Source organism: Leuresthes tenuis, unplaced genomic scaffold, assembly GCF_036924035.1.
Source record: "Leuresthes tenuis unplaced genomic scaffold, fLeuTen1.0.hap1 SCAF_9, whole genome shotgun sequence".
NCBI lineage: Eukaryota > Metazoa > Chordata > Actinopteri > Atheriniformes > Atherinopsidae > Leuresthes > Leuresthes tenuis.
This window is the reverse complement of record NW_027325363.1, coordinates 34,754,093-34,778,966: the sequence shown is the minus strand read 5'-3', so window position 1 is coordinate 34,778,966 and position 24,874 is coordinate 34,754,093. Positions and strand designations below refer to the sequence as shown.

The following is a 24,874-nucleotide window of genomic DNA, read 5'->3' as shown; positions in this document are numbered from 1 at the left end:
CTAATAATGTGACTTCTCGAGATTACTAGTAGCACAAGATCTTATTTAGATGCTTCATAGCAGTTCATATGCACACAGTACTTTCGTTTTCATCCATTCCCTTACAACAGCAGGCTAGCAGTCACTTGACTGGGATTAGAGAAGGAGATTATGGCCAGTCATAATAGCCATCCACCCCCTTCCAATATTCCCCACAATTGACTGTTTGTTCCGGACCACCTTATTTAAAGGTAATGAATTTTTGCCACGATTGAAAACTTTTCTGCCGCTCAGGGATCACTAAGACGCTGTCAGTAATCCAGGGACGCCTCTGGTGGCCTACGTTACAGAAGGACGTCAAGGAGTATATTGTCCCCTGCCACTCCTGTGCCCAGATCAAGTCTTCACGTCAACCCCCTGCTGGGCTCCTTATACCTCTGCCGATTCCTCATCATCCTTGGTCCCACCTGTCTCCAGATTTCATCACGGGTTTGCCTGTCTCTAATATTATTATAATATCATTCTGTCATACCATTGTTGACAGGTTTTCCAAGAGGGCTCACCTGATATCTTTGAATAAGCTACCATCTGCTAAGGAACTGAGGGAGGTCCTCGCCAAAGAAGTTATCTGCCTCCATGATTTCCCCTCTGACATTATCTCGGATCGAGGATCCCAGACTTCTGGAATGAGTTTTGTAACCTGCTTAACATCAATGTCAGTCTGTCATCTGGCTTCTGACCGATGGCCAGACTGAACGGGCAGACCACTAAGTGATAAAATGGTAAATTGACAGTACTTGTTTAGCGCTTTTTTAGTCCAACTGACCACTCAAAGTGCTTCAACACTACATGCCAGATTCACCCATTCACTCACACACCATGTCATAGTTTATAACTACGTGCTTTCTAGAGATTCACACACAAATTCATACACTGATGGATGCATTGGTAGGCAACGTGGGGTTCTGCGTCTTGCCCAAGGACACTTCGACATGTGGACCGGGATGTTGGACCACCAGCCTTCCAATTGGTAGGCGACTTCTCTTCCTCCTGAGCTACAGCCGCCCCAAGGTGGAGAACAAGCTCCAGACGCTTTGTGCCAGTGACCCCTCCAAGTGGTCTCAGAATCTGCCATGGGTAGAAAACACCCTGAATTCACTCCCCTCCAGTGCCACAGGTCTGTCTCTATTTTATGTGGTCTATGGATACCAGCCACTGGGGGCTATTGGACTTGGCGTAAGGCCCAAAAAGCCCTTATCAAGACCACAACAGTCTATGCTTGAGTGGCCAACCAAAGACGCATCACAGCACCCAACTATCGAGTGGAGCAGAGGGTCTGGCTCTGAACCAAGGATGTTCCTCTTCGCCTTGAGAGTTGCTTCATGGGACCTTTTCCTATCTCTAAGTTGATTAACCCAGTGGCTGTGCAACTCAAGCTTCATTGGACCCTCTGAATCCACCCCACATTCCATATGTCTAAGATCAAGCCAGTACTTACCTCCAGATTGAAAAAGTTGGATTGTGAGTTTCTTGCTTTTAGGAATGAAAGGGAGAGATAAATAAATAAGTGGTTCAATACTGAAATGCTGTGGGAAGAAGAGGGGCGAGAGCTGAGCGGAATGATGGCTGTGCATGCAGTGGCTTGATGACAAAAGGAAAGGTAGATTTGCCATATGCAACGATAGAAAAGTATCAATGAAAAACTGCAAAGCTGAAAGAAAAGGGAAAACTAAAAAACTGTACAAATTGCAAATCTATAGATTTATAAAACAATAGCACAAAACTATCAAACAGAAGCACGCTAACCTGAAATCAAATGAATAAAAGTGCTAGTTGCTCAGGTTTACAAGGAAGGCAAAAAACGCCTTCAAACAAGCAAACACTGATATCAATTATACATGAAAAATAAAAATCTAAAAGTTAAAAAAAAAAAACGGATTAAACCTCAATCAGCATGAAAACACCAGACTCTGTTGGTTCTAGATCAAACTGCAGTCTTACTAAAGTGCTACCACTCATACAATTCCCTTATAAGCACTTGGCAATTCGCTGACCCAGCCATCAAGTTTCTAATGTTTCCCTTTTCAGAAAAGTTACTACTGAAGATAAAGTCTAAACCAATTCCCATCATACAAAGGTGGATACCCCTTTATTCCAGCTGTTGAGTGTCCATCCATCCATCCCTTTTCAAGGACTGCTTAATCTGGATCAGGGTCTCAAGGGGACTCGACCTTTTGCCAGCTAGAGCTAGAATGCTGGCCAAATTTAATTAGTATGTTCCTTACAAATTAAGTTGAACAAAGGTTCAAACAAATAAACATGACTATCATATCAACACCATATACTGTCTGTTGAGACTGAGGGCAGGGCCTCTGTAAAGTAAACAACAGATCTTTGTGCAAGTGATGGACATGAAGGAGCTGGGCTCAGCCCACAGAAGCAGCAGAAAGCCAGCTCTCATAGGGAGGAAGTTTCAGGTCAGGTGCAATGTGAACTCAGGTAGGCTAAGGCGAGGGTCTGGGCTTGCCGACTCCCAGCATTGTTAAACTGGCTGTTGGGATGTAGAACGTCACCTCACTGGCAGGTAAAGGGCCTGAGCTGGTGTGTGAGGTGGAGCGATACACGCTAGATGTATTTTACCTCACCTTCACCCACAGTATGGGCTCTGGAACCAAACGACTGGAGAGGGGCTGGGCTCATACTAGTTGCCCAAGGGAAGAGAAATTCAGTGGGTGTGAGGATTCTCACAATGCCCCAGCTGAGTGCTTTGGTGTTGGAGTTCTACCCGGTGAGCGAGAGGGTTGCCTCACTGTGGCTTCAAGTCACAGAAGGGAAGGTTCTGACTGTTGTTTGTGCATATACACCAAACACCAGCTCAGTTTACCAGGCCTTCTTGGAGTGTTTGTCACAGTTTATGTTCTGTTCCATGTCTTGTCTCGTCATTTCCTATTTTATTTTGAAAAAGCACTGACCTTCTATTCTCGTTTCAGGTATCTTGCCCTTCCTCCCGTGTCAAGCGTCTCATTGTCTTCCCTGATTCCAAAGTGTTTCCACCTGTTCCCCTTGGTCCCTCATGTGTTCAAATAGTCTGCGTTTCCCTTGTCTTGTGCCAGTCTTGTGCGAAGGTGTAATGCTCTCTCCAGGTCGGGGAGTCTATGTCTCAGGTGGAAGAGTTTAAGTATCTTGTGACAAAGGGATAGACAGACATATTTGGGCTTCATCAGCAGTAATGAGACCGCTGCTCCGGTCCGTTGTGGTAGAGAGGGAGCTGAGCTGCAAGGCGAAGCTTTCAATTTACTTGTCCATCTTTGTTCCAAACCTCACCTATGGTCATGAGATGTAGCAGAGATGGGGACTTAAGTCATGCGACTTGACTCGAGTCACACTTAAGTCGCACAAACAAAGACTCGAGACTTGACTTCAGACTTGCCCTCAAAGGACTTGAGACTTGACTTGGACTCAAGGTTTGGGACTCATAAACGGTCTTCATTTCATGAAATTATTGTTTCTGATCTTTATTTCATTAATTCTGTATGACAAGGCTGATGGCAGGCTGAGCGCATGCGTGCAACATAACTTCACGCATGCGTGCAACATAGCTTCAAGCATGCGTGAAGCCACTAATATCAAAACTACTCTAACCATGGCAGCGTCAAGCTCATCTGGAACTGTGCCATATGTTGTCACATTTGGTTATAAAGTGTTCATGCAGACAGGAAACAAGCGAACGGCCACTTGCAAAGTGTGTGGTATCAGGATAAATGATGGCGGCTCAACTACGTCCAACTTCATCAGGCACCTGAAAGCCCACAGGGATAGGTCAGTCTCTTTGTAATGTGAAAGAGAAACTTAACGCGTATCGACAGGTACCGCTAGCAAACTGATCAAAGTAAACAGTGTTGTAAACTATATGCAGATTATAGCTTCATTGTTCATTACATGGCACTGTTGATTTATCTGCAGCAGCTTGTGAAATTTGGGAAGGACTTTGGTTAAGTAGCCTAGGTTAATAGTTACCAAATTAATTACTAAGCCAAGTCTACATGGGTGTAGCTTAACTTTAGTCTAATTGCTGTTTTTAAATAACCTACTTTACAATTTCCGTGACACCCAATAAAATTCCAGGTTGACACTGTCAAAAAAACTGAAAAATGCACTAAAATTGCACTGAAAAATGTTATGCATGAGAAGTTCAAGCTACACAGCCAGTCATTAATATGTCTGTTAATGTATCCTGTGGTGCAGAGGAAGCACACATATTTCCAAATAAATTTATATACTTCAAACAAGCTTTCAGGGCATTTCTTCACATTGGATTGAAATAGCCGTCTTAAGTGACCATGCTCTGATCAATTTTGATCTTGCAGTGTATAATGATATTACATATATTGATAATACAGTACATGCTTTCAGTCCATAACATACAGCAATGCAGTCTTATCTAGACCAAATGGCATGTGTCTAATGATAGAATGTTCATTTCAGTCATTTTAGACAAGACTTGACTTGAACTTGGGTCAACAGACTTGAGACTTGACTTGGACTTGGAAAAAATGACTTGTGAACATGTTTGCTGGGTAGTGACCAAAAGAATGAGGTCACAGATAGTGGCTGGGCTCAGCCGTAGAGATAGGATGAGGAGCTTGAACGTCCACAGGGCACTCGTAATAGAGACGCTGATCCTCCGCATCAAAAGGAGTGAGTTAAGGTTGCTTGGGTATCAAGTTAGGATGCCTCCTGGTCAACTTTAGAGTTTTTCAGGCATGTCCAACTGGGAGGAGGCACCGGGAGCAGACCCGGATCCCCAAGGAAGAGCTGAAGAGTCTCACTGAGGAGAAGGATCTCTGGGTTTCTCTCCTGAACCCATTCCCTCTTTGGATAAGCAGTAAACAATGGATGGATGGATAAAATGAGTAATTAGATAATTCACATAGACTATATTGTATAGTTAAGTGAGGCTATGTCATGTCTTCCATAAAAACTGCAGCAGAGGGGCTTTGGTGTGTTGTATATGCAATCTTAAAGGCTTGTGATCTATGGCTTTTAAATGAATTGTTGTCTGTGAAATTCCTGCAGACTATCTTTTCCATTATAAACTCTGGCAAGGGTAATAAAATTAATAAAAAACATGGGATTGCCATCTAATTAATTATTTCCAGCTTTTGTTTCTAATTAAATGCGTGGTTAGTCTACTCTGTGAAGGTGGGTGTGTCATGACAATGCTGTTTTACCAACACAGACACTTTTGCTGAACCCAGTTTTGACTGTCACACCCACACATCTACAAGAGGCATGATGCTTAGCAACACAAAGTTTGAAAAAGAAAAGTTCTTCTGCAGTGAAATCGGCATGTTCACGGAATTGTGTTGTTTGACAAGGCGTGGCAATGGAAGTCTGTTATTTGTTTGCTTTTGTGTTTTTACAGACCACGAGGTGGCATTCTCATACATTTAAATTATATTAGATTTGTTTGTGAATGCCACCCTTCTTACAGCAACTTGGACCTCAAGAACACTATAACTATATGAGACTTACCGTTAGCAAGAAAAGGGACCCTAAACTATGTCCTATCTTCTAACTATGATTAATGACTGCCAACTGTCATGCTTGCATCAAGAACAGAGCCATACATCATGCAATAACTACAGCTGGCAAACACTGACAAGTACACTGAAGCCATGCCATAGAGTAGACCTAATAACACGTTTCAGTGTTCAAACTATTTTGATTTAATATTCAAGTACATGTGTTGGAAAAAAATGTGTACAAATATGACAAAACAGAAAGAAAGAAGAAAGTATACGTGTGCTTGGATGCACACACATGAATACACAAATACACACTTCACCCTTGTATAATCTGTCATCTCGCCTATGGTTTTAATTCCTGTTAACTGCATGGTTGCATGCCGCTGCATCGTTCATTCTAATGGAATTGAATAACTGAGCTGCTTGACTGCACTCACACAGGCCTGCTTTAATTGGAATAAATGTTTTTTTTTTTTTTTTTGCTATGGCACAGAAATATTGAGGCAAATTTCTGTCAAGACAAAGTGTGGCTTATAGAGGTCATACATATATATATATATATATATATATATATATATACATGCCTACAATAAATGAACAAAAGATTTAATCAGATACCTAAGCTGAAAGAGTGACAGTTTTTGAGGAGTTTGTGAGTGGGTGAATGAACAAGAGAACAATACAATAACTTGTTCGTAACCACTGAGCTAGTTGTGGGACTGGGATTTGAGACACGGTAAAGCTTAAGAACAGACTGAGCTGATGAGTGGGTAAAAGACAAGCTAAGCATATGGTGGCATTTATAAAAACAAGAACTGAACAAGTTGAGCAAATAGAAAGAAATATAGCTGCAAGCAGCAATGGGGGGGGGCTAGCAGCATAGCAGCAAAGCAGACAAGCCTATGGCTGCTCAGGAAGGCATCATGACTCCATACACCAAGTTTGGCATTGATACATCGATGCATCACAGGGATATGGCCTCACTTCCTGTTTGGCATGTTGGCGCTGAGTTTGATTGGCTGCTACAGGCAAACAGAGGTGAAATTAAAAATACACGTTAACTTTTATGAGGCTTGGTCTGAAAATTATATGTGTCAAGTCCTGTGGAAATCAGACAATCTGGGTGACCTGAAATGCTTTTTGAGGGATTTTGATCAAATTCAAAATGGCGGAAAATACAATATGGCGCAAATGACGTCATAGGGTGCGATGAACTCGTTTTGAGTTTCGCACCCAGGGATTCCAACGGTACCTCATTTGTGAAATTTGGACCAACGAGTCCAAAGATATGAGCAAAAATGCATTTTTTTATATTTTTACATATTGTGCCCCCTAAAGGTCAAAGGTCACCGAAGAGAAGTGGTCATGAGTCTGTTAGAAGTTTGACGTGAAAAGATCAAGCAGTTGCTGAGATATGGCGTCACTTCCTGTTTGGCGTTGTTGCCACAAAATTTGATTGGTTATAGTGGGTGAATAAAGTTGAAATTGAAAAATCCATCTCCTAACTTTTGTGTAGATTGGTCCAACAGATTAGTCTGTGCCAATTTTTGTGAGAATCGGTCACAATTTGCGAAATCAACAAAATCCAAAATGGCGGAAAATCTAGTTAGGCGTTGGACTCGTCAATATCCAAGGATTCCAACGGTACCTCATTTGTGAAATTTGGACCAACAAGTCCAAAGTTATGCAGCTGAATGCACTTCAAACTTTGATGTGTTGGTGACGCTAGAGAGTTCACTTTTTGGGCACGAAATTTCTTGACTTTGCTAATGGCACTGTCCTGAATACGTGTGCCAAATTTCAGAACTTTTTACCATTGCATTCATGGGGCTGCCATAGACTTCAATTGCAGAAGAAAGAAGAAGAATAATAGGAAAAGCTACTAACACAATGGGTGCCTGCAGCTTTGCTGCTAGGCCCCCAAATGCAAATAATTTTCATGTTAAAGGAATCAAAAAATGCTTAGAAAAAATATGATTACTGTATATATGTATATATATATATTTGTACACTTTTGTGGCATCATTCTTGATTAACTGTCCAGTGCTGGGTTAGATTCATTTTCAGTACTTTGTTGTATCATTAGTTGTATCTTTGTTCTGTCAATACCTTTGTAAAGTGTTGACGGCTTGGTTCACTATCACTGGATGATTAACTTTTCTGTGTGATTACAGATTTCACATTGTTTTATTCCTGGTAAAGGGTAATATCAACATAAAAGATAGGATCATCCCTTAGTACCTTTATGGGACTCACATAAAAAATAGTGGAGACTGAGTTTACAACTTACTTTGGCTGGGCTTATTTTGGCCTTGTGTGTTGGCTACAGTAAAGTGGCAGAAAACACCTGGAGCTGAAGTTATAGTGTGTTTGGTTGATAAAGGATTTTTATGGTGGTGCATGTAACAACTTTCTCAAACACAAACAGATATTATCCCTGTAAAGAATCCCAATCTGGCAGACAATAACTAAAATCAATTTATCCAGGAACTATACACAGTGACAATTCAAAAATTAAAGTGTTTTCGCTTTGGGGTTTCTTTTTTCTAGGATTATATTTGTTGAGTTTAGGACTAACATGCAGCTTCTAATTGTAAATGAAAACACATAAAGTTCAGGATGTGTGTTTATAGCCAGTCTGGTCTGTTTTTTTCACTAAATTTGTTTTCATATCAAAACTCTAGCTTTTGATATCTTAGAGTAGACACAATCAGTCTACCTAAATAATTATGCTGACCAGCTATGAGTTCCATGCTTCAATCAAATTTAGGCCTTTATTCCTGCACAAAACAAAACACTAATGTGGTTCAGTCATTTTCATAATGCAGCTTGTAATCAACTGCCTTCTGATTCTTCTTAGTGACCTAAGGCATATATGTATTTACACTGTTGCAAAAATGTTGTCACATGTATGGCTGAAAATGGACTGAGCAACCCAGTCTAAATTTGTCCTCAATCTGCCCTGAGTATGCTTAGACCTAGAATTTGATCTTTAGACCTGTTATTGGATCACATAAGCTGTATGTCAGTATCTTGAATGATCAAGTATTTTGCAGAACACATGAACTTCTCAACTAAGCATGAGCATAGTGTATAAGGTCTAAGTAGTGTAGGTTTCCTTTTGTTGTAACCCATATCAATCCTTTCGACAGTGAAATACCCAATTTATAACAAGAAACTCACAATCAGCGTGTGTTAAATATAAATAGATTTTGCACTGAAGTGTGTATTCCATGTAATATCATGAGAAATTGCTCGTGCAATCATACACAAACAACTCACTGAGAAAACCCTTGCCCTGAGCAAAAAACACAGCAGTTGGTCTCCAATATGTGAATGAGAAATGAATATCACTCAGTGGGTCAGATGGTGTAGACACACTCCATGCTCTTTGCTAATCAGGCCAACCTACAGACCTCACATACCATCAGGACATCCTCCAGGGGGAAATTAATACTTTCCACTTTGCTAAACGAGTATACTTTCCTCCCTGTGCGAATGTGTTGTTTGTTTCATGGGCAATTTCCTTATGTAAATTGTACCAAAGATCTACATACCAATTATAAGTAAAACATTCAGTTTTATACCTATTCTGGAAAGCAAATTAAAACCACAATTACTCGCATTTTCTCGTGGGCAAGCTCAGTATTCTGTATACTGTGATTCACCATTTTTTCACCAAGATATGAGCCAAGGTATATGATCATTGGTGTTTCTGTCTGTTTGCAAGATTAAGCAAAAAATACCAAGGAGATCAACTTTTTTTTTTTTTAGCTCTGAACCCATCTTGCCTTGGGCTTTTAGATGCTGCTTTCAAAGAAAAGAAAAGCCTAACTTGGGTGAGGTCCTGGTTTCATGTCGAAAACATGACATTAAGCAGTCCTTAAGCAGCAACTCTGGACCTCAACCAGCTCTGATCTAAATTAATGGGTGACACCTCTTTATTCTGATCTTTATATACTATCTATGATTGACACAAATCATAGGTAGAATATAAAGGAATAAAATAGCAAATAGAACACAACTTTTTGTTGCTTAAGTATTGTATTTGACGTGCCGCCAACTACAGTCAAGTTTGATTTGTTTTAAGATTTCTGTGCTGTCGTGGTATACTACCTATTAAGGGAGGTACCTCAATGTGTGCTGTGTTTTTTCTGTGTATGTTCTTCTGTTATTTTTTTCAATTGTGGTTTCAACAATAGAGGTCAGGGATGGACTGGGACCAAAAAACAGCCCTGGACTTGGGGGGGTTAGTGTGCTGTACTGCTATATTGTCTGTTATAAAACTATAAAACTCACAGGGCCAACGGCCGTAGACCGAACAGCCGTTCTGGACTTTTCCAGAACGCACAGATAACCAGTCCGCCCCTGATAGAGATTACATTCATTCAGCAAAATTATTGCTGGCCCAATACAGCTCTCTGTATATCAGTTGTTTGGTGAGCTATTTTCTACAAGACATTACTGTAAAACAGTTAACTGTATACTGTACTGTACTTATCACACTTATCAGGTCTATACTTATTCTTTTTCACATAGAAATCATGCCATACTTCCAGAAAAAGATTTTAAAAAACAAAAAAGAAACTACTTAATTATGCCACTGTTGTTCACATTTGTCTGTTCATATTGATCAAAATAAGGGCAGCATAAAGCTCTCTGTGCTCACAAATGACATGTCAGAGTTGCTCAATCAGAGGAGTGACACAACAATGTTGTTGTCTGCTGCAGTATTATCTGCCATGCCAGCTCTCCCTTACAGTCATGACAGTGTGGCAAAAATGTTAATCCATGTTCACTGTCCCTTGATGATTTAACTCAAAGTCAACTTATTTTGATCAGAAATGCATCAACTTCAGTCCCACTATTCCTCCTGCATGCCAAAAAAAAGATGTGCAACAAAGGTGCTACTAAAGGTTTTCCTTTGAATGTACATTGTGATAAGGTCTATGTTAACTTTATGTCTCTTTTTCTCATAGTTTCTTTAAAGTTCAAACATCTGTTCAAATGTGGGTAAACTTCGAAAACAAGTATCCCGTTCAAAAAAAAAAAGGCATCTAGGCAGTAAAGGTGAATGAATTAAAATGTTAGAAGTAGTTATCTTTTTGATTCAGCATATAATCTGAGAAGAGGCATTGTTGAAGTATCTTAGATTTTATACAAATTATATAGTAATAATGATAAGACTGTTGACTTTGTACAAAGCAACTTGTCTTATTATATGACAACAGATCTGCTCACTTGTTAATTTGCAAACCAAATGAGGCAATGGAGGCACCACATATAAGCACATTTATGACCAAAATCAAATACATTAGAATAATTGAATTTTCATTTACAATTTATTTAAACTACACTTTTAGAAGAAGTTTTAATGCTCAATGCATCTTGTTTCTTGCAGTTGTTTTCTCTCTCTTTCTTTCTGTCTCCTCGTCTATCCAATTCATGAATTCATTGAATGTGAGCAAGACAAAGGGGGTGACTAAGGACATTATGGAGGACAATGAATAAACCAAAACACAATTTCTATCTTGGGTGAAGAGATGGAGATGGTGTAGGACTACAATTATCTATGTGTTTATCTGAACAACAGAGTTCACTGGAAATCCTGCATTGAAGCTGTCTACAGGAAAGGACAGAGCAGACTATATTTTAGGTACTTCAATGTCTGTGGCAAAGTCTGAGGTGGAAAGTTTATTATCCTGTGCTATCATCTGTTGGGGGAGGAGCATCCGAGCCAATGACTAAAAAAACTGATAAAGAAGGCTGACTCTGTGCTGAGAACTACTCTGAAGTCCCTACATCTAATAGCAAGAAGTATGTTGCACACGCTCTCAACATTAATGGGCAACATTGCACAGAATCTGCACAAAATACTGATGAGTCAGTGGCTTCTTCAATTGTGCTGCGATACAGGTACAGAGGGTCAATCCTGCCCATAGCAATAACCTTTTGTAATGACTGTGCAAGAAAAGACAGATTTTCATTAAAATACATGAGCTACCTGCCTCTTTATTTGTTCTTGTTTTTTATATCTACTTTTCTTTTGATTGATAATTCATTGAAATAACTTTATTTCCTTTTTGCAATGATCAATTCTATTAATTTTCAATCTGTTTACTACCTCAAAGTATTTAGAGTAGAAGAAAAGGTTAAAAATAAAAGAAAGACAAGTTTCCATCCAGTTTTTTCATATGCTTTGGATGGAAAATGCTTTTTTTGTTGATAGTTCAAATTTGAAAAAAACTTTTAAATAGAAAAAAATGTTAAAATGGAACCATCTAACACAACAAATTTCTGATTTATTAAACTTGTTCGTCAAATCTGGTCACACAAACAACCGGTTTCTGCTTCTGGAGAATAACTTTCACTGTGTGAAAACCTAGTGTCCATACACATTAAATCTACCCTTACTGTTTAAAAACATCACATTTAAAGAAGAAGTTATAGAGCACCTTTTGTTTTGCATCTGGGATAAAAAGAAACTTTCAATCCTGTGACTCTGCTGTAATGAAGACAAGCATGTTCGGACAGTTCTCTTTTCGTGACGACATAAAATTGTGACAGGAAGTAGAGTTTTTTTGTATCACAAAGACAGCACAGCCGGCACTCGTCCTTTCAAAGTGCATGGTATGCTTTACGACAATGTATGTAGATGTTTTGCATCCAAACTCAAGGTTATCATCCAGCCATGTTTATTCTTTCTTCATTCTTCATGTGTTTGGTTATGCGTTCGAGTCCCTTCTTTTTGCACGATGTTAGCAATTACTTAGCTGTTTATTGCAGTTACTTGTTTACATGCAACTCCATAGCATATACTGTGTCTTGCTGATAACACTATACCCACTAGTTTAGTTACTCCAAGACAAACTTAGACTTGTAAGCCTATTGCACTTATGATCTTAGTATTCCTATTTTTGCTAAGTCCCAGGATCCAATGAAATACTTGCACAACAGTTTTCTTCAGGCTGTTTAGAAATAATTTCTTTCCAGATCAATAGAGTCATGTTATATTTAACTTGGTTTATTTCCTCTCAGTCAGGTGTCTGGAAACAGTAAAATTATTAAAATTAGTTCCATAAAAGACTTTATCAGCATGTGGTTCTGTTTCTATTCAGACAGCATTCTGACCATTTTCTCCTTTTACTGAACAAAACTAATTAATTTTGGTAAAGCAAATGATTTATGTATTCAGTTTTTTATTCTATTATTTTTTCAACAAGCTACCACTGTCTGATTAGTTGCAGTAAGGAAAAATATTAAATCTTTCCTAAACTACTCCCATAAAACAGGCATAATTCATAAAATGCTGATCAATATTACTTTAACTCATAACTCTAAGAGAATGAGGAAGTGTAAAGAGTTGTGAACTGATGACACAAAAATCTCATCAGCAGAGGTCAGCTTATCAGGCTGCTAAATGATTTTGTATCACTCCCATAACAAGTGTTGATCTAGGGAAATGTAGGTCAGCGGTCAAGCAACCCACTCTGTTGATTAACAGTGTTTTCTCATATCAGGCTAAGAAATTGGCTTGTGTCATTTGTTTTCAGGAGAAAACACTGTGCCATGTGTTTGTGTTCTTATGCTATGTTTACTCTGAGGAGAGGGTACAGTTACTGCCGAGGGACTCTGCAAAACTAGCAGCCACTTCTCATATGGAGAGAGACTCTAAAGAAAACCCTCTCAGTTGAATGCAAGAATCTCAGTGTTTGCCTGCTGGGCCTGATCTTACTGTTGGCTCAGTATTTTGGCCCTTGTGGTACCCTAAACTAAACTACTTTGTACCCTCCCACCTTTCTTCCTCTAAGCGTTTATCCCCATGTCACACTCCTCATCACACGCTTGCACCCACAGCAGACTTATTTTGGTTCCCAGTGGGAGTGGGCTACTCAAACGTCCTGACTCAGATATTTAAAATGTCAATTAAAACCCATCCAATGTTGTTAAAGCTTGTTTTATTTTTCCAGTGTGAGTCTACAAGGTCAGTTTGCATCTACAGCTGATGAGCGATCAATAGGAGATTTGAATTTAAAGAGTCAGGGCCCTGAGGGTGGTCAGTCATCAGTGCATAGTGTTACCACGTGAGCAAGGGTAGGGGGTGGTGTGTGTGTGTGTGTGGAGGGGGGTGGGGGGGTGGGGGGTGTTAGTAAGCCTAGAGGCTCAACAGAGGCCAATATCCTTCCATCCACCTTCCATCCCCACCTTCCACTCCACCTCCCAAGCTTGGTTAACTCTCAAGACCATGATTAATTCATGGTGGATTACAGTCTGGAGCCAGGGGAGAAAGCTGGGATTGCATATGGTCCTAACTGCACGCACGGAGTTGAGGAGATAAAGGTTTCCCAGGATTCATGCCAGTATGCCACCTCCTGACTTGCTTCTCCACATGTATGAATAATTTTTTTCATCCTTCCTGAAAAAGATCATGCCTCTGTATTCGGACTTTTTTATTTTTTATTTTTACTGTAGCTATTTTCACAAAAATAAGTAAGAAGATTTTGAGCCAGCAGACCACACTGCAAGAGCAGAATGCTGCAAGGAACAGTATATCATTGTGGCCTAATAAAGATATAACAAGCAGAGAAGCTGCGGTCACAGCAATTTCATCATTGTCCTTCACAGTTGCGCAGCTAACTGCAAATACTTACTTGATGACCTCGAGAAAGTGACTGGAAGAGTATGAGACTGGTGGTAAAGTAGTCGTGAGAAGAATCCACATCAGCATAAGTGGTAAATTCACTCCCCCTTGTGTCAGCTGCAGCAAGCTGGTCCACAAAATGACTCCATTTCCAGGAGGATATTGAAATCAGCATAAACTTTTTAGTTGTCCCGACCCTTATTCCATTTATCTATGAATTGTTCAGGAGGTGGTGCAACTCAATGGCAAAGGATAAAGTGAAAACTTCCAACTTGACAGTTAAAGATTAACAACATTAAAGTGACATTACAAAGCAAGACAATGTTGCATATTCCAATTTCATAATCTGTCTTTCTTTTCCCTTTTGTATCGTTTCATCCCTTTCCACCAAGTGCTGTGTCAGTTTTGCCCATTGCTTTTGAATGCTATTAATCTGAGATTATAAATGTTTACGTGTCACTGTATATGCAAAGGCCAGTCATTTCACAGTTGAGGTGAATGGACAGTCAGACAAAAAGTATTCATTAAGATGTGACACTGGCCTGAAATGTACCTTTAAAAGCTTAGTGCTATTAGCTACAGCTGACCGACACTGTATATTTTAAAATATAATATAATATAACAATAGAGTGTAGGATTGCCACTTCAAAAAAATATATAATAGAAAATACATATGTTTTCTAGTTTTATTAGAAACACATTTTGTCAACATGTTGAATTTATACAGTGAATGGTCTAATATGCACTGGAGGTCACATAAGCTTGGGTTTATTGGAACAATAAAAGACATATCATCGGGGCTTACTATTCAAAGAGTAGCAGCTAATAGCTGCATATTTGACCATCAATTTTAATTGTTTGGATTTTCTTCTTTGAAGACACAAAAATAAAACCTAAGTATGTTATATTAACTATTTTATGAATGCATTGTAAGCAGACTAAAAAAGAATTAGAAGTCAGTTACTTCTTTAAACATTTACAGTTCCCCGCCATATACACTGTGATAATGGTGCAAAGCACTGTAAGAGTAGTTGTGCTATCTTTTTAAATTTGGCAATTGTCTACTTTACTTATGTTTTTATTGTTTTAAACCTTTTTTGTAAACAACATCTTGTACAAACTAGCACAGTGAACCACAACCCCAGCAAATGTGTTTTTATCTCCATACAATATAAATTAAATCAATACAAAAGTTTGGTTGGTTGCTTGGAACATATTTATCTGGATCAAGAGGTTCTAAAACATGTTTTTCAAGACTTCTGGACTCCTGAATTAAATAGGTTTCGTAAACAGTTGACTGTTTTAAGTCCCAGAACCCCAGTAGAAGATTTTTAGAAGGTTGACTTCATTTCAACATTTCAAGTTCACTTCCATTTTAAATAAAGGGTTTGCAATCCATAGATGGTTTCTACTGGTTTGCCTTTTGAAGGCGGTCATCCTCAGGTTTGATGGAACTTCTAAAACCAAAACCAACAAATAGTCCATGTGGAGATCAAAACTGTCATTTCCTCTGTAATTTCCTAGTGTGAAAAAGGTTAAGTGTCAATATGGCAGAGCCTGGATAGGCGAAGAGGTCTGAGGAGCTTCTGAATAAATGGGAACACATCTAGTGGCTCTGACACAGTCTGAATGCCACTCAGCCTTCCCACAGTGTCAGGTTGGCTCATAAGCAACCAACTCTCAGTTCCTTTATTATCTCTGTAAAGCTATTGAAGTCTTTGACAGTAGCAAGTGATGTTTTCATGTTTGGGACACACTATAGGAGCTTTCAGAAAGGGTTGTTTTTCTACACACCAGTATGTGTTACAGGGTTTGGTCGCTGCGATGGGCCACTGACAAGTATCAGCAGGGGTGACAAGGTGTCTCTTGAGTACAAATAAAGGATGAATGGGATCAGGTTAGCAGTCTTACACAGTTTTGTTTTACCTTTTCTATACCTTATTGCTTCCTTTTTTTTTTCTTTTTTAAGTCCAGTTTATGGATGTAACAGGTGAAAGGTTGAAAGAAGCTATGGAAAAACCCACAAACACAATACTCAAGACAATGTATTTAAGCATAATTATTATGCAATCAAGGCATTTAAAAAGGATAGGTGAATAAAATGGGACAATGTGAACATAAATAAATAGAAACAAACAAACAATATCTATATGGCGTTGCCCCAACCCTGTCAATTTCCTTGTACCTGTCCTGGACCTCAGCCCAAACACTATCAAACCTTGCCATCATCCAATACTGAATCTCTGGACAGTAGAGTCCGCTCTGCCAGAATGTTACCACACAGTGCCCTCATTCATTTCTGAGGGTTGGTGAGACAGGTGGTTGTTGTATCCGCTGCCATTCAGTGACAGTGAGGTAAAGGGCGGACTAGGACCAAACACCTCAGAGGAGATGCTGTGCAAGGGCCCTGGGATGCCAGGCTCAGGGCTGGGAGAGTCCCCTGGGTGGTGAGACATGATATCAGAGAAGCGTTGTACCTCACTGGAGGGGTGGTGGCCCGGCAGGGGGTGGTCCATACCTCCAAGGGGGGTGCCCGTGGGGCCTGAGGAGGGCACAAAGGGGAGGTCGACTGGGGTCTGGGCTTGCGATGATGGAGGCCCCTGAGGGAAAAAGTCATAGTTCCCTCCTGGGCCGTAGTACTCGCTTTGATAATCTGCAGATCCAAAGGAAGAAAAAGAAGAAATCAGCATTAGCTCTTACTGAGAACAATGGGTGTGCAGAAATAATTCCAGGGACGTGGAGGAATTCATTGAATATATATATAGTTTGATTTGTATTAAGGAGGCAGAATGAGAGAGACCCGTGCCGTGCTACATTAGTCACAGAGCACGTTACACTTAAATCAAAACTGCAATTGGGTGGGGAGAACAACGTGATCACAAAATTAATTAAAATGGGGGCCATTCCATCAGCAGTTCTACCTACTGAGACAGACTTTTTTTTCATTTTAGTTGAATATTATTATACTTTTTGCTTGAGCAAAAAGAACATAGGCCCAAGCACAAATTAAATCCTCTGAAAATGATCTGATGCCTCAGAGAATTTTAAGAAACAGGGGCATTGTTATCAAATCATTTAGATGTAAATGAACTTAAAGGGAACCTCCTGCTCACTGGACTCCAGACACCCTACGCCAAACCTGATGTGATGTAAGTAACACCAGAAAATAATCAATTTAATTTAATAATTTAATGAAAACTCATTTGTTTCCACAGACGTGATTTAACTTGTACATTTTGTGTGATATCACAGTTCAATTGTAGTGGAGATGTCATAAAATAGTCTGGAAGACCTTTTCCTATGTCAAATGTAGTCAACACCCAAACTGATGACAACAACAGAAAATAAATGACAGGACATGACAGATGACAGGACAGATTTTGAAATATATTATTTCAGAAAAGAGTTAAATATGGCAAAGAATAATAACACCACATCCCACACAACTTTAACATTCATTAAAAAAAACTTAGATGATGGAAAACATTTTGGAGAAGATTGAAACAAATACGTATTTTGTCTTAAACAAAATCAAATATCCGTACCTCCGTAGTAGGAAAAGGGGCCGTTGGGAATTAGCTCCCCGGGCTCCAGTCTGTCCACGAGCGTCCTCATCCGCCTCGGGCTCCGGAAAAACGCGTGTCTCCGGGCCCCCAGCGCGCTGAGCTGCTTCATGCGTCTCTCTTTGGAGCGTCTGTTCTGGAACCAGACCTGGATACACAAAAACAAACAAGTATTAGCTTGATCTGTCAACAAACATGCCAAATCGCACTGATGCTATTTTTGATCGAATGTCAATATTGTTTTCGAAAGGTAGTAGAAGAAGACGAAATGAGACCACTGGAAGGGAGCTTCTTCGCTATGAATTAATACCTAAACAAATAAAAACGGGAATTTTTGTAAATAGGTTATGCAAAGAAACGACATTGTGCAAATTGTCCCTGATTTAAAGGAAAGAGTAGTTAGGTTCCAATAACAATGATCCCTGTTTATTTTGCGGCATGATGCGTTAAATTCGAAAGACTGTGCGATGGAGAGGATTGCGCCCAGTTATCGTTACAGGAGTTGAAGTCACATTTAACCTCCCTAATGATCGTTTTAACCCTCCATTTACTCCGGCAAAAGGCTACAGCAGCGTGTGCTTTAAATCTCCAATTAATACTTAATATGAGGGTTGTTACCATTATATTACCGGGCTCTTGTAGTTATCATTTCCTAATCTTTAGACTGTTTTCTTTAATTATGACCCCTTCCCCCACAAGTCATACACCATTCACCTCTCTCCACAAGCTTATACACATTACGTATGTATATATACTGCATATATCAATTATGATAAAATTTAAAACGATAATAAAAATATTAAATTTAATAAAACCACAGAAAATAAAAATGCACAAAGCTTTACTTTCCAAAATTTTAGGACAACCTTTTTAGGATTTGAAATCGATCTGTTTACAAGGATATCCTTTCGACATAAAAATTATTGTGAAGTATAGGAAAAGAAGAAAAATATCGGTAATACAATAATAATGACCAGAGGAATAATCATTGTTGTTTTCATCTAACTTGTTAACCTTTTGTAATTCAGAGTTCTGTGGATAAAATCTGAAGAAGACCTTTGAAACAGATTTCCGCGTTTCCACTTGGCTGGAAAAGCTCACAGCATGGCTAAATGTGGTCGCAAAACGTGATGGCAGCGCTGTGCCAGGACTCCCAGCGCTCCCAGCAGCCGGCGCCAGTTGGCGACTTAGCCCAGTCACGCGTGCCAAGAATCAAAAATACCCGTATAAATTACCCGTTACCAAATGAATATCTGACGTCGGCCAATCTTTGCTTTAATGAATTCAATGTAACCGTGTATTTATTTATTTATTTTTTATTTTTTTTGGGGGGGGGGCTCCTTTAAAAAAGGGGTGAAGGATTTTCCCCGGTTGGATGAGGCCCGCTCGATCATCGCAATGTGACAGCTTGCCAAGGAAACCTTTCCATAAAATATAATCTGTTACATCACATCTTTTAATGGGTGCTGACACACTATAAAACTAAAAAAAGGTGCGAGCTCGCGACAACTTCGGGTGTCCCCTAAATTCTATTTATACTAACTGATCTATGCACAGTTTCGTTGATTGTCCATTGAACCATACTAATTATACTGGGGTCAGTCCAATAGTATCCCTTCTGTATGAGTCTGAACCCAGCTTGGGCAGTAAAACAGCTGAAGCTCCCTTACCTGGATGACCCTCATGTTGAGCCCAGTTTCCTGGGCTAGCTGCTCCCGGATGTGTCTGGTGGGTTTCGGGGTGGCAGCAAACGCCGCCTTCAGTGTCTCTAGCTGCTTCGCCTTTATGGTGGTCCGCGGGCCACGTCGCTTCCCTCCCAAGTTCTGGTCGTCGTTCTCGTTGTTGACCGTTTCCTTGTCGGACAAGGCGGCTATCTCCGTGTCCTTTAGAACCACGTCGTCCTGGAGCTGGTCTTGAGAGTCCGGTGATAAACTAGGATCGCTGCATGCCGTTACTGCAGAAATTACAGTATGAACACTGTTACAAATAATTGTTGTCAAACAATTACGGAATTCTGAAAGGTTCAACTAATCACACCCAACTATGAATACCACTGAGTAGTGCTCAGCTAAGTGTGGCTGACCATACGCGAGTACCCCAAACACTGACAGAATTAAACAATGCTTTCTACAGAATTATAATTCATCACTTTGCTTTTAGCTACACTTCCTGTGTTAAATTCGACGGTAAAGCTCAGAGCATTCATGTCACAAATAAGGTCAGAGGATTTTATATTGCAGAGAGTCTAATATATTGCTATCAGCAAAAAAATTCTACAAAAGAAGAAAATACAGCAGATTCGGGCTACACTAAATGCCCGATGAAGGTGGCATGATCTGAGCAATAGTATGAGACACTATAAAGGAAATTCTTATGCATTTGTGAACGAAATCAACAATGGAGTGGACTGTGTTTTTGTTGATTTTCCTGTTTGAGTGCTGTCTAATTCCTGGTCACGAGCACAACGAAGCTACCGTGAAGCTGAACACATCACATTCATTACAGCCCTTCCTGCACGCACATGTACAGACACACACGAGCCGGACTGCGGTCGCCACCATACCTGAGAGGAGATTTGTGTCTTTTACACTGCTGTTGCTTAGGTAATCGTCTTTGCAAACGAATTTGTTCTCGTCTATGATGTACAGCTCCTCGCCGGTGGACAGTTGCTTATTGCACATCATGCAGGTGAAGCAGTTCAGGTGAAAAACCTTGCTCCGGGCCCTTCGGACAAGGTCGTTAGGGGAGATTCCCTGCGAGCAACCGCCACACTTGGTGCCGAACCGCCTGCAGGAGGAAAATGAGCTGCGGTCACTGCTGCTGTCAGAAACTCAATTTACATGTTTAAAGTGTTTAAATTACAGCAACCAAAACATTCTCATAGGTTTGCTGCAACAGCGGAGACGGACTGATAAGATACGGGCATATCTCTAAAAACTATTTCAGATCGGGTTTTTGTTTAGGACGATAAAAGATAAAAAGCAAAACTAAGATAAAAAAAGTGAATTAACGAATGATATGATGATGTATTGTAAGCTTTGTACCGATACCCTCATTTGATAAAAACACAAATTGACTTCTTTACCTAAATAAGTATAAGCGTAAAGCATTCATAGCTATAACTTTAAAATGATGAAAGCGGAATGGTAGAATACATATAAACCATATGAAATGTCACAGGGACAGAAAAGCTAAGCTAACAATGAACTTTTTTACCACTTCTACTACAACAACAGCAGCAAGTAATAATAATAAGAAGAAGAGGAGCAGTGAGAATGTTTTTGGCTGCTGTTTTTCTTTTATTCTTGATTTCAAAAGAAATCTTTTCCTCTCTTTTCACAGTTATGTGACTCTTTCATATTATCTCTACAGTAGTAATGTTTTTTTGCATACCATACAATAATCTTTTTTAACGAAAATATTAGAATTCTTTCAGTTCTTAGGTTGTATAATGCTAAATGAAAGTCCTACCACTGATTTTACGGTTGAGCGATGTGTATTGAGTGGTGTGCACTGCTTGTTGACTGCACGTCTGTGATTCTATTGTCTGCCGACTTGATCTTTTCAACTAGTTTACTATTCAAATCCACTTATCAAGTCCTCCTCAGCTGGGCTGAGCAAACACACCGGACAGCGACTCCTTCGGCCGGGGTTTGATCCTGTGCGCTACGCTGACTGCCAACACACTGTTAAAAAAAAATACACCCAAGTGTGATTTTCTCGAATTCCTAACAAGCCGCCGCCCCCCCACCCCCCTTCACACCTCACCTTGCTGAGAGGCGCACACGTGTTTAATGTTGCTTCTCCACCTTTGTTGTTGTTTTGCATAAGAGTCCAAATTAACAAGCTTTTAATTACTTGCTGCTAATCAAAGCTCATCGCCTTCAAGTCTGCGTTTACGTCTGGAGGCAAGAACAGTTTATGTATTCAGAGACAACAGAAACAATACGCCTCAACAGATGTTTTCCTTTCCAGGTTTACTGATGATTGTATGAATCTTTCATTAATTTTTAAATGTCAGCTGTTTTTAATTCTAACTTTAAAAGCAGTTTGAGCTTTTTTAAAGTATTATTTGTTGTACAGGTGATTGGTAATGAACAATAGAAATTCAAAGTTGCAAGTTTTATAAAACAATAAAGCAAATTTGTTCAAAATTGGCAGACGTCTAAAATATATTTTCTCAAATTGTATTTGTTGTGTCTTCATTTATTTTTGGGGGGTCGATGCCACTTTGCCCATATTCTGAATATAAGACTTCCTCAGATAATTTTCTTCATGCATCTGTGCCTGTTTACCTGCTGCTTCAACAATCCGGCTCCGCACAATAGACCAGCCACATTACAAATAAAAACAGAGCTGATGAGTTTTTCTGCCACTTTCTCCGAGCTTACCTAAAAAAATCATTTTTGCAGTACAGTCTTCCTTCTCGAGAAAAACATTTCTCGGTCAAATTACATTTGCACTCGCAACACTGCACGCACTTGACGTGCCAGGCTCTGTCCAACACGTTGAGCAGAAAGCGGTCCAGGATAGGCCTCTCACAGCCGGCGCAGTGGACCATGGCTTTGGTTGGGCTACAACCCCCACAAACGAAAAACAAGCACAAACAAAATCAAAAGCACAGGCCGGGCATTGACCGATTCGCTGCTTTCTCCCCTCCTGCTTTGCCTGGAGCTCCCGGGTCAATGTGCGCGGAGATGACAGTCGATTAGGTGTCACTACAGTTTTCTCCCTGCACGCATACAAAAATCGGAAGAAATCGGTCCGAAAAATTAAAAAACAAAAAAAGGGGGGAAGGGGAACCAGGAGAACCGGTCTCACTGAAGAAAACCCCCAAGTGGGTGTGGGGGGGGAAACAGTCCTTTAATGGGTCCGACTCAAAATTCAACCAAGATTCAGATTTCAACGCACGATGTGAGAAGAGCGGAGCCAGTTTGGTTGTCCCGGCGCTCTTGGATGTGAGGAGTCGGTCAAGAAGAGCGTCGTATGCCAGTCAGCAATGAAAGAGATGTGTGAAAAATGATTTTAGATCAGAGCTGTCACACAACAAGACATGCACGTCTAGAAATAATTCAGTGCACTTTAACATAGCAGCGTATCCATATCCACTGTTCAAAAACACAAAATCACACCCAAAAAGACGGGTTTTCCCTTCTGGCTTTGTCGGACGATCCTGGATGTTTGGCTTGTAATGACGGCTCCGGTAGTAGTGTGTGTGAGGTGGGATCCCCCTCAGTCTCCAGTACAATGCGTGTACTGGGATGCGCTGGGTTTCCAGTTCACTGTCTTGCTCCTAAACCTCCAACCCAGCCTTATTCCCATCCTGCTGACGTCAGGTCGCAGCCGAACCAATCAGCGCCACGCCATGCGAATAACCATCAAGCCGCCCCATCACAACCCAGCAAGGACTCTGCTTGCTATTTATGCCACACACTCAAGACACCAATTGTCAAGAATTTCCCTGCAAACTGTCATATGTAGCCTAAGTGAATGTGTTTGGAGGAAGCAGGCGCGGCGGCGGGCGAGGAGCGCGATGAGAGAAACGCTACTTTTCAGCAGCTGAACAAATTGTCTTCTGGGCACGAGGGTGACAAGAACGAGGAATCTGAGCAGGTAGATACGGAGGCGTCTTCTAGATAAATAGGCTCGAAGCGCATATTGTACGGTGCGCTCCCTGTTTATTTGTGTGAAGTTTCTTTTCTCTTTAAACTGAGACACGGTTGTTGTTTCTTATGTGAGAATATAACCATTGAATACGAGTGAACCAGATTTAGATGAACTGTCTGCTTCGTACTGGACTGCGTCATGCATGGAGACACCCTAATTGTTTGGCTGCAAAACGGAAAGCGAGATGTTATTTAAATGATGATCCTGGAGGTGTTCCGTTCGCTGTCCATCAGTTCTCTCTGGTGTGAGGAGAGGAAGAAGTGAAAGACGGACAGGCTCTAAAGTTGACAGCTCGTCCAGCTCAACCCGTCAGGAACCCGCGGCCCAGACACCTCCGACTATTCATTAAAGGGGTCCAATCCACTTTGAGCCAGTAAATAACACAGTGTGTTTAACAACCCGGAGTATTAGTCGTTTCTCATGAAAGAGATAAATCAACTGCTTTTACTTGAATGATTTACAGGCCCAAAGTCTAACGGTTTTGTTGCTTGAGGAAAATAGATTGTTTAGTCAACAGGGGGAAAGTTTAATGCTTGTTGAACAAATTGCTTTAGTTACAAGATAATCGTTTGGCAGAATCATCTGATGGATAACAGTTTGGAATAAATCATTTCTTTATTCACTCGTATCTTTTTCTTGTGGCTTGATGGAAAAGTAGCTGACTTAAATGAAACAGCATTATCAAAATCATGTATTGTATTTCGCTATTTGAAATGAGATTTTTTTCTCTTTTATTTATTCCTGATAAATGGAATAAAACGCAGCAGGCATGCACTTTACTTTAAGGGAGATAAGTGACACACATGTCTAGCATGGCGATAACCCACCAGCACCCTTTTGCATATGGGCTGCTTCTCATTCTCAAGTCCCACCCGTCCCCGTCCAGCTGCCTGCCTCCTGGCGTCTGGGGAGCGCCTCTCCAACAGAACATGTGTGCATGTGTTACTGGCTTTAAGTAAGGTAAAGATAAGGCTTTCACAGACGGACGTGCGCCCGGACACTCTATCTTTCGCTTCTTTTAGATTTTTTTCCTCTTGATTCTCTGCTCTCCTTTTGCTCATGCGGTTTCTTCCCATTTTCACGAAATGTATCTATCTGTCTACATGTAAGCATCTCCGATGTTCTGTGTTCATCAGAGAGGAAAGAGAGAGGGGTGACTGGGCTCTGTTGCAGTTGATCGTTCTGTTCTACACAGAGGGACAATCCGAGATGAAAAAGATTGGACAACAACGCTCAATTTACTTCTAGCTTTTAAAAACTGCACCAGAAACCGACCAAAACCTCCCCAAATACCGCTGTCTGCAGCCTTAACTCCCGCCACCTTAACACAAACTGAACGCAGCATGTAAATAACAAAAGTTGTTGGGTGGAGAAGATGCTTTGATAGTGTGTCAAGGGGATAATCTCTGGTTAATTTAGAATAAACCAGGGAGAGAGGAAGAGACAGCTCACAGAGACAGATACATCTACGGATAGAGAGAAATAGATAATTGCCT

At 40.4% G+C, this 24,874-nt stretch overlaps 1 protein-coding gene across 1 annotated transcript; it reads right to left on the bottom strand.

The window, feature by feature from the left end:
* Positions 1-14,866: 14,866 nt before the first annotated feature.
* Positions 14,867-22,977, bottom strand: lhx1a (LIM homeobox 1a). Its single transcript, XM_072391788.1, has 5 exons — positions 22,103-22,977; positions 20,275-20,498; positions 19,382-19,665; positions 17,694-17,859; positions 14,867-16,801 (listed from the first exon to the last, which is right to left on the bottom strand). The coding sequence occupies exons 1-5, from the start codon at positions 22,270-22,272 to the stop codon at positions 16,422-16,424; spliced, it is 1,224 nt and encodes a 407-aa protein (XP_072247889.1). The 5' UTR covers positions 22,273-22,977; the 3' UTR covers positions 14,867-16,421.
* Between the last annotated feature and the right edge of the window lie 1,897 nt (positions 22,978-24,874).